This window comes from Empidonax traillii, unplaced genomic scaffold, assembly GCF_003031625.1.
Source record: "Empidonax traillii isolate 1590-97213 ecotype Southwest subspecies unplaced genomic scaffold, ASM303162v1 scaffold283:size781446, whole genome shotgun sequence".
Lineage (NCBI taxonomy): Eukaryota > Metazoa > Chordata > Aves > Passeriformes > Tyrannidae > Empidonax > Empidonax traillii.
The window spans coordinates 771,365-781,464 of NW_020955476.1; the positions used below are offsets into that span (position 1 = coordinate 771,365).

At 38.4% G+C, this 10,100-nt stretch overlaps 1 protein-coding gene across 1 annotated transcript in view; it reads right to left on the reverse strand.

Annotated features, from left to right (window-relative positions):
* Positions 1-6,206, reverse strand: part of LOC114060638 (alpha-1-antitrypsin-like) — a 7,037-nt gene extending 831 nt beyond the window's left edge. The window contains exons 1-5 of the mRNA XM_027890288.1: positions 6,014-6,206; positions 3,658-4,327; positions 1,922-2,192; positions 1,112-1,259; positions 6-144 (exon numbers count right to left, since the gene is read on the reverse strand). Of these exons, the coding sequence (XP_027746089.1) occupies positions 6-144; positions 1,112-1,259; positions 1,922-2,192; positions 3,658-4,312 (1,213 nt within the window). The 5' untranslated portion in view covers positions 4,313-4,327; positions 6,014-6,206. The remainder of the gene's footprint in view (positions 1-5; positions 145-1,111; positions 1,260-1,921; positions 2,193-3,657; positions 4,328-6,013) is intronic.
* Between the last annotated feature and the right edge of the window lie 3,894 nt (positions 6,207-10,100).

The window sequence follows — 10,100 nt, forward strand, 5'->3', positions numbered from 1 at the left end:
AGTATATTGATCAACAATCAACAGCAAAAATGGACGGTTGAACTTAACAACAGGAGGAATGGAATGAGGAAGAAAATCTATGCCAGTGACTGCTGCAGCCTCTGTGCCATTCTCATGAATCTTCAGCAGGGCCTTGTGAGCAGCCTACAATAAAATACAGCAAGAATTAATGTATCTGGAGGATGTAACATGAAATGATTCAAAGTAACACTGAGTTAATTCAACCTGTCACAAAAACTGCTGGTAGGCCAGGAACCAGGAAGAAGGGCACTACAGCTCAGGGTGGGTTTTTAGAAATGGTGTCTCAATAAGCAAGTATTATCACATTCAGTGTTCCTCATCACAAGTGTATCCAACACAGACCTTAGCAACTGAACACCTTGTAGAATTAACTGAATACTCAAGCAAATTCACAAAGAATGACAGTTTCAAATGAAAAGGAAGTCAGGCTTCAGAGCCGCTCTGCATGTATTCCTAATGGCACATGCATTACAGTTTAGCCAGTAGCTACAACCTTGATACCAAATATTGTCTTTAATTATTCTTGGACATTTTTTATATTTTCCTTTTACTAGCCCCAAAATGTTAGAACACCGTAAGTGCTGCTTTCAGAGCAGCTGTAAGAATGCTAGACTTTATCTTCACAAAATTTTCGGTAAATGGGATGTTTTCCTCAGATGTGGTCCATCTTACATTATTAGCACATATCAGAGCCTTCAATATTAACAGCAGTTTTAAAATGCTTTAAAATTATACGATGAATCTTGTAAAAAGGCCGCTTTTTCAGGTAAGTATGCTGATGCAAGACATCCTCAACAGAGTTATCCATAGACACTTCTTTCACATGCAGAAAATACTCTGTGTTGTTTCCAGTAAAATGCTAAACCCACCTCTCCACCCACCCCACACCTTTGGCTATCAGACAAAAGACAGATCTTGTCTCCAGATCTTGGAGAAGTCTGAGAGAGTTTACAGTGACTTTATCAGCTAAATATTCTATTTCAGAGTATCAGCCAGCCCTAGTAATAAGTAAAATTTCACAACTTAGCCTAGGGTAAGGCACTTGGGTGTTAAGGAATCCACAGACTATTGTTTCTGCTAACAAACTTACTTTTGAAACCTTCACATCAAGGTTTCCTGTGATTCCAGACAGATCAGCTTGGTCAGAAAACACATCAGTTACACCCAGATTCATTAAGATCTTCTTTAAGTCATAGGCGCCCGAAACCGATAGTTTTGGAATATGCACTTCTATCCTCCTGTTAGTTCAAAAGAAAATTATGGTAGTTATTGCAACCAAAGCAAGCCTTGGACTGAAAATTCTCAACTTCTTGGTGGTTCTTCTGTGCTAAAATGTTAATCTTTTAATCTCAAAAGAGATAGCAAGAAAAAGAGATGGAAGAGGGTAGTCTGGGGGATAAGGGAAGCATGGAAGGAGAAAAACATCAGTTGGGCTTTCTTGTATGATTCTGAAACATTGTCACTTGGTAAGACAGGAAAGAGTGGTGCTGCCAGCATTTTTGGGACTAAGTTTGCATTCCTTTTCTAACCTTGAAGGTTTTTCTTTTGGAATTTATACCCCATTCCCTCTGAGGGAATCTAGCTGCTATGTCACAGTGTTACCTCTCTTAACATAACGTGCTTAAGACAAAGAGAGATAGAGACACTTAATAACAGCTAGAAAGTATATGGGGGGAAAAAAATTAAATTTTCCACCTCTTCTCTTGCCAGAGGGCAATGCTGATTCTAATTTCTGCTGAAAGTATCAAATCATCAAAACATTTGGTTTGACCCCTTACACTTATTCCATTGCTTAAACCTCCCATCAACAGCACAGGCTTGTAACTGTAAAAACCAATCATAGTATTCAGACTTTGGATTCTGACTACCTTGAATCATCAAATTAAAATTCTATATTTACCATCTTTGAAATGATTTTTCCCATTTAGACACAGTGTCTTTTGTCAGGCTGCGTTCCAACTGCTTCATTTTTCCTTCATTGGGCAGGATAAACAGGGCTGCAACATCTCCCTTGTAAGGAATCTGCACCACCTCGCAAGACAACTTCCGGTCAGAGTATACTTTATAAAATCCATCTCGAGTCATCATCTTCACTTCAACTGAGGTCTTTGCATTCACATGGAAATAATCCTTGTGGGTCCCCCTAATACTGAAAGGATTTTCCCAGTAAGCTTAAAACAAAAGAGAAATAATACAATTGAATACCAACTTCAAGGAGGATATCTTAATATTGTCTAGATTAACGTACACTAGATAAACCCATATCTGAAAATTTACACTCATACTTGAAGATAAAAGGTATTCCGAGTTTACTAAAGGTCTTGTTCCTTTCATCTTTGTTATACTGTGTTCAGCAACAACTAAATATCTCAGGTTAAATTTTATAAGGACTTGTACAACACCTTTCTAAAGCAGATAAATTATATGAAGTAACTTCCTCATATTTCCTTATGTTTTATTTGAAACAAATGAAAGCTGACCAGGACCCTGTGAATTGCTGTCTGTTTTCAGAATATTACTTGTAAAACAGATTTCACAGCAGATGTCTACCCTTTAAAAGGTAACATGTTAGGCTCCTTACATGTTTTTTCATATATTCTTCATCTTGTAGCACTAAGGAAAAGCTTAAATGCCAGAGCAACCTGAACTTTTGGATCTGAACATAACTGCATTATGGTAAATAGAATAGAGCTTCCAGGTCTTTGATCTTCAAAGTGGTTTTCTCTTGATGTTTATTGAACTGAATCTTCTATGATATTTTATTTTGTATTAAAGCAGGTCACTGACTAAACAAATAGACTGGAATTACAGCTTGCCATTCTGTATGTTTGGGTTTTTTTTTTTAATATTGACTAGAAATAAACTATATTTGAAAAACAAATAATGGAATGTTAACTCCACAGTATTCTGATTGCTTTATAAGCTTTCCTCCTTGCCCTCCAGAAAAGAAATATACTTTGCTATGGCACTCAGAGTAGCGTACTTGTGACCAGGGAATCCAAATTTAATTTAAGTACTTGAAATAAAATCCGTTTTGCTGAAAGTTCATCTATTTCTAAACATTCATTTCTGTGTGGAAATTCTATGTGTGTCCTGCATGCTGCTACAAATGGGTATAACATCTAAGAAGTAAATCATTGCCACAGCAATGCACTCACAAATACCTCTTGGGATATGTATAATGTGATGACATTTAGACTTCAACTCCAGAGGTACCTACCCATTTTAGACATGGACTGTAAGTAAATTAAAATTTTTGGCAATTTTTGTTAATCAGCATTTTTATAATTTAGTTTTCTACTTCATACAGCATGTGAAAACATTTTAATTTAAGAAATAATAAGTAGATGAAATCTGACGAAAAATTTAACAATGCATGAATCTGTTGTGCTCTGGCAATTCCCTATACTTGAAGATTGTAAACAAATGGACTTTTATGCTTAGGAGTCTAGACGTATGCTAGAAAAACTTAGAAATGGAAGATGTTTCAAAGTGTGAGAATTTTTGATATTGTCATCATGTTAGACTCATCTAAACACTTATCTTTCTTTTAAAAATTATTCAAAAATAACTTGGCATATTTGTTTTAGTGTAGGTGAAGCAAGTGCTGCAGTAAGTAACATCTGTGTAACTTACCTTTGAAATAAATATAGTTAACGATTACCATTAGGGTGTTTGGATCAAGTTCTTTAAGTATTTGCTTTATATTCCCATGAGTTTTATTCTTTACATGATCATTGATTTCTTTTTTAGCTTCAGTGGAATTCTGGAAGTTACTAGAAACAACTTTTCCTCTGTACAGCTTTTTGATGTCCTTCAGAAATGTTTTCAGTGGCTTCAGGTGACTGTCCATGAACAGGGTGTTCCCCATAATCAGCTGTACCTGGCTGCCAGGGCGGTTCAGCAAGAGCAGGAGATGACGAAAGCCATCATGTATCTCCTCCTCTTGAATGTTGGTGAGGTTAAAGGCCAGCCCTTCCAGCACCTGAGCCTGGCTGGTGGCTCTGGAGCCAAAGGCCAGAAGGGCAAAGGCAGCAGAGATGCTGATTGGGGAAAAGAAAATGTTCTTGCCAGGTTCTTGGGTGGTTGCTTGCCTGTAAAACCGAAAGGCAAAGTCTGTGTTGCTGGGGACTATCCGCTGGCAGGACTCGAGAGGATCTCCCTCGTGGGAATGTAGCTCCTGGGGGTCAGTTGCATTGTTCTGGTCACTGGGGTGGTCAGTCTGGGTCAGGCTGTGAACACTGAGGTGAAGCATGGTCACCAGAAAGCACAGTGGAAGGGTGGCCTTCATCTTTCTTCACAGCTACTGCATGGACAAAGAACAAAATGATCTTGGATGCTGGAGGGCAGCTGTATCAACATCTCATCTTTTGTTTCTATTTGCTACTACCTTCAGCTGGTAATCACTGTTATCTCCTGACCTGATCCTTTGCTATGGAAGTGGTTTGTTAAATAATCTTCTTCTGAGTTTATCTGTAATTCCTATCCATTCTCTTGCTGCCTACTTCAGTTCTGCTTTACTCTAGCTACAAAAGTTCCTTGTTTCTGGAGAAAGAAACATGTGGAGAAAGAAAGAAATAAGTGAGTATTAAAGAAAAATAAGAGTCAGAGGGAGAGAATGAAAGAAAAGTGGTTTTTTTTCTCTTTTGTCTCTGTGTAAATCCACTTTATGGCAAGGCAGCACAGCAGAAGCATTGTGATTAATTCTTTTATGTTCATCTCTTAAGAACTCTTGGGATTATTATGTTATTTGGGGTTGAATGAGGCTTACGTTAAATGACAGTGCTATGTCAATGGAAAATACGAGATTGCAGCATTCAAAAGTGGTATTTTCTCTTTTTCGTGACTCATTTTAGCATACAAACTGACTAATTATGAGAGCTGGTAAAACTTTTCTGCTTCAATACCTGATTAGGTTAGAACATGTTTGTTTATTTTAGATGACTACTCATGTCACATGTTCCAGATGGGGGACACACACAGGAAGGAACACATCTGGTCATGGGAGGGTGAGGTCACTCGTGTGGGCTTGGCCTCTCCTGTCGTTCTGAACTTGGTATCATCAGGAAAACCTCCTTTTGTAAGGTAAATGGGTCTATAGCCAGAGTAACACTCAGCTGTGACATGGGACCATGGCATCTTGGACATTTGTAGTCACTGTGCCTTATTTTTTTTGTTTGTTTGCTTACTGCTTTCTCTTTTACCAGTTAGACCTAGAACATGTTGGGATGATTTGTAGTGTCTAAGAAGCTTAACCTGTCAGAAAACAGGTAGGAGCTATTCCCATTAAAAATATTGTACCAATGACAAGAAAAGTAACTCCAAATAGCCTTCACCTAATGTCCTACTTGAAGCGGAACAACTTCAGGGCAGAAGATCGTGAGTTACCTGCTCACCCCCCAGTCAGTGGTAAATGCACTCAAAGCCATGGGTTCAGCAGAGCAGATGAGAGATTTACTGGTATTTTCCCCACCAAGTGTCGGTACTCTGACCACTAAAATTTGGGTGAAAAGGAGCCAGCTTGTCCTTCTGCAGCTTTGCTCTATGTGGTCTGAGTAAATTGGGATTTACAGGAGAAGCTGGCATAACAAAATCAATTTGTGAATTCTGTCTGGACCTTTGTGATGCAAGTCATTTACTCATTCACTTCAGTTTTGGTTACCTGGCTGTAAGCTTTTGAGAAATTCGTAAAGATAAGTAAGATTGACAGTTAAGAAGTCAGAACACTTCCCCGTTGTTATTTAAACACATTTCTTCTAGATGTTTTTGAGCTATTTGGGAAAAATATTCAGAGCAGAGTTGTACTTGCGGAGCTGTTGTAATATATCCCCAGAATTTACTCTTCAGTATTTCTCGAAATAAGGTTCATCTATCATTTGAGAGCTTAGAAGCCAGGTTTCATCCTTGAGAGAAGATGTGCTTCATTACTCACTTAGCTAAATGCCAGACAGCTGCATAAAAATCATTAAGTTAAAGATAACTGGGTACTTACATTACACTCAGAAGGCTCTTGCTCTCTTATGGTTGTGCTGTTTCTGCTTTACTCATACTGCTGTTTTCCTCTGTTAAACATTACATGGCTTCAAATACATATTACCAAGAAGCACAAAGGTGAATGCTGATGAAGCTGGTTTTCTTGGATGTTATATGCATCTGTCCACATTTCCTCACTCTAAACAGAGAGCAAAGACCACAGGGCCCAGCTGGTCAGTAGACTGGAGTGTTACATTCAAAAAGGGTAAGCAAATATTTATTGGAAATTATATTTTGGTGCCAGGAGCAGCAGCTTTGCCCTATATGCTACCTGAGATGGATGTAACTGTTTATCTGGAGACACAATTTTGTCCAGCACTAAGCTCTGAAGACCAGAGTGAGGGAGCTGCAAGGAGCACCACTTGTGCTCAGCCATGCTACCCAACCTACCGGACTTCACATATGTGTCAACATGTCTTTTATTTCTACACAGTAGAGACCCCACTGGTCACTATTCAGAAGTTATCTTGGCCTCATAAACATTTACACTTCTGTTAAACATTATATGCATTAAAAAAAAGAATGTCTGAAGACACAGACAAATGCTAATGTAGACATGCAGAGAAGGCAGAAGTCAGTGTTCACAGGGCCAGCTGGCTTTAACGTTTGCTGTCCCCAAGATGCATAATTGCCATCTGCAAACACACTTTGAATAGGCGAGGTCCATGGCCATGGGCAGTCGTACTACCACATACACCTTTCTAGCTTATTGCTGGCTAGTGACACAAGGAGTGACACAAGGAGCTAGTGACTCCTGAGGAGTGTTATGGCCTGCACTGGGGCTTTAGTTTTTTGATCATGCAGCTTGGGTATCTGTTACAACATGCTAAACCAAGCTAACTTCCTCTTTTATGAAAAGTAGAACAGAAAAGGTAATTGATGTGCAACTTGGTTTTTCTTCCCAAATGAACTTGGCAGCAGTTCAGAAACAGTCCCACACTCTGAGGCTTTCTTTGAACCTTCGTTTAGTGGCAACAGAAGAGGAAGCCTGGGCAGTGGAGTCTGCTGTGCAGCTACAGGGCTAGCTGAAGTGGAAAGTAACAGGAGAGAGACTCAGTGCTGTAAAGAATTCTATGCAAGGGTTGGGGTTGATTCTGGATTCCCTGCATGACTCTGAGATGAACAAAACCATGCTTCAATAGAGTGAGATAACTGTGTTAGAGACACAAACACAAATGTTTTTGCAGTTCATTCATTCATCTGTATTAGTCTCTTTTTGAAAGTCAACATGGATTGATTTTGAAACTCTTTAAAAATCTGCCTCTCTTTACTTCATTTATCCCATTTCTCAAGAGGTGGTGGCTTGAAAAAGAGGTTCATTGTCCTATCAAGGAGGTCAGCAGAAGTTTCTACAAGCCAACATCTGGTCAACCACAGGGCTTGTTTCTGGAGAGAGTAATCTGGAAAAGGTGCCTACACTGCTACTTTGTTTTACACCCTAGTTCCTTCCTAAACGTGACTGTACTTCTGCCATTTGACTCCAGTGCTTCTGTTACAAGCTGCCTTGCTCCTTTCATCAGCAAATGCTCAGCGTGCCTCACAGGCGGCCCTGGCCATGCCCCCTGAAGGCAATGTGTGCCCTAAGCGTCATTCTATAGAAACATTTTCTAGGGCTGTTACAAAACTCCTGTTATTTTAGACACTGAAAGAAAAGCAGTGGTACTGTCTCAAAGCAGCAAAATGTCAGTCTTAGCTGGGGAAGGACCTGGACCAAATGTTTGCAGAGCAGTCACAGCCACCCCACTCCAAATCTGTAACATCCAGATTATCAAACATATATCTAGTACAGATGTATTGGCTGCCCCAAGACTGTCTTCATGTTCCATCCAAAAAGATGGTACATGCATTCCCAAAATTCACCACTGCTTACTCTGGCAACAAACTCTAGCTGAGAGGATGCAGTCATTATGGGGGAGCCGGGCAGTGGAAGCTCTGGAGTAGACTCAGTGTTAGGTTGAAGAACTTACCTAAAGTATATCTTGAAGTCATACATTGTTGCAGTCAGGATTTCCCATTAATTTCCATTCTTACAACAGGACTGAAAGGCCTTCAATTCAGCAAGGGAGGGGAAATGCATAGAAGGTAAGCCACAGTCAGTCTGGTAGTGGTTCACATAAGAATTTCCCCTGCATTTATTTTCCTAAAAAGACTTTTTTTATCTCTCTTATACCATTTGACAGAGCCCACTTGCTCCTTTATACTATAGATGGAGATTAATGAGGAGCTTGTTACCCTAGTGAGTTTTTAAAAATTTGCATAATTTTTTGGGGTAAACATATCCATTTCAAGCAATGATAATAGATGCTACAGATGATGAATGGTATTGTCAAATTATTCAGAAGAAACAAAGATCTATGATTCTCATTTAATCCAGGTAAAACAGGGGCTCACATGTCAGTCAAACATAATATAGCAGAAGTTCAGTTTCTGACTGCCACTAAAATCATTACTTCAGGATAAAAACTTTGGTATTTCATAATTTGACAATGTACTCAAAATTTTCCTTAGTTTTCTTTTAATTGTTACTTGTGTAAAAACACTCCTAACTAGCGAAGTTCAATGAGAAACTCAACTTGGTTATAAAGAAGTGTTCAAAAGGTTGTGTTACTATTTCCATATTACTAAGCCTTGAAAATAATAGCTCAGCTCTAAAGCCTCAGGAAAAAAAGGTGTTTCCTTTCCATGTATTCTATTTATTGATCCTGAAGAAAACTGCAGGATTTATGTACTAAATACACAGTTTTCTGTATCATGTAGAAGGTTAATTTCTCAAACCAGAATGGCTGGAATCAGATTTTCTAAATCCATGTTTATGAACTAAACCAAAAATGGCTTAGTAATCACCTATACTTCATGAATACATTGGCAGACGTTTGAAAGATATGTTAAGGTGTGTGATATTTGCTGGCCAAGTTATGTTTTTATACTGGAACCCTGATGTTATTAAAAGAATGTAATTTTAAAACTCCAACTTTGAAAACTCTAGTTATGCTAGTGGAAAGTTTGTCCATGAAAAAGTGTTACTGATCCTAAGCAGTTGTTATTTGATATCTTGGTTTTGGTTTTGGTTTTTTTTAGGTAGGAATGATTGCTTTAAAAGAGGCTTTTTAAAAATGGCAACCTAAAATCTTATGTGAGACATGCAAACACAGGCTCTGGATGCGCTAAATGTCTCTCACTGGCTTGTTTAATTTTTCTCTTTAGCACATTTGCTAAAGGAACACAGTTTTGCTCTTAGTTCTAATATAAACACAGTTCATTTGCAAGGTCATTCTGATCTGGTGTATTGTGTTTATTCTTCCAAGGGAGAAAACCATGTGGATTTTTGTGATTGATATTAAAGAAAACTCTAGTCTCATGTTTTCACTTGGTTAGGATTGTAAGCATTGCTGATTTCTGTAAGCAGTTACACAGTGGTTATTTAATGAGCCATGCCTAACAAAGTAATAAGGTTTAATTAGCCCAGCTTAATTTGGCAGCCTGCTGCTGGCACACTATTTGTTTGTACAGCTGGCTAGTGATGCATGTATGCATATGAAATAAAGATCACTCCTTGAATTTTTTCTTTGCTTTTCAAATATTGTGTAGTTGAATTTCATGTTTTCTCATACAGACTCAGCTTCCCCCACACAGGAGAAAAACAGGTCTCAGTTAATAAGATTAACATGTTCTTCATTTTGAGTTTCGGTAGAGGCTACTTTCAAGCTTAACATTGGCAATGCCTATACAAATTTCATATTTCTGTTGTTTAATCATGGCAAAAATTTGGGTCACACGGCAAACCAAAACCTGCATGAACAAGACCTTAATCTTGTTTCAGGGTGCAAAAGCTCCAAGTAAAGCACATAGATAGGCTGCTTAGGGCAGGATTAGGTCTTCATAGAGATAGTAATTGATTAATGTTTATAGCATCTTCATTTATACTTTAAAAATAAGATTATTATTTTGTTCACATATTGATATGCACTATGCCTTACATGGATTTCCAAACCTAAAACTCTGAGTCAAGCTTTCCTTTTTTTTTTTTTTTTTTGGGGGGGGGGGGG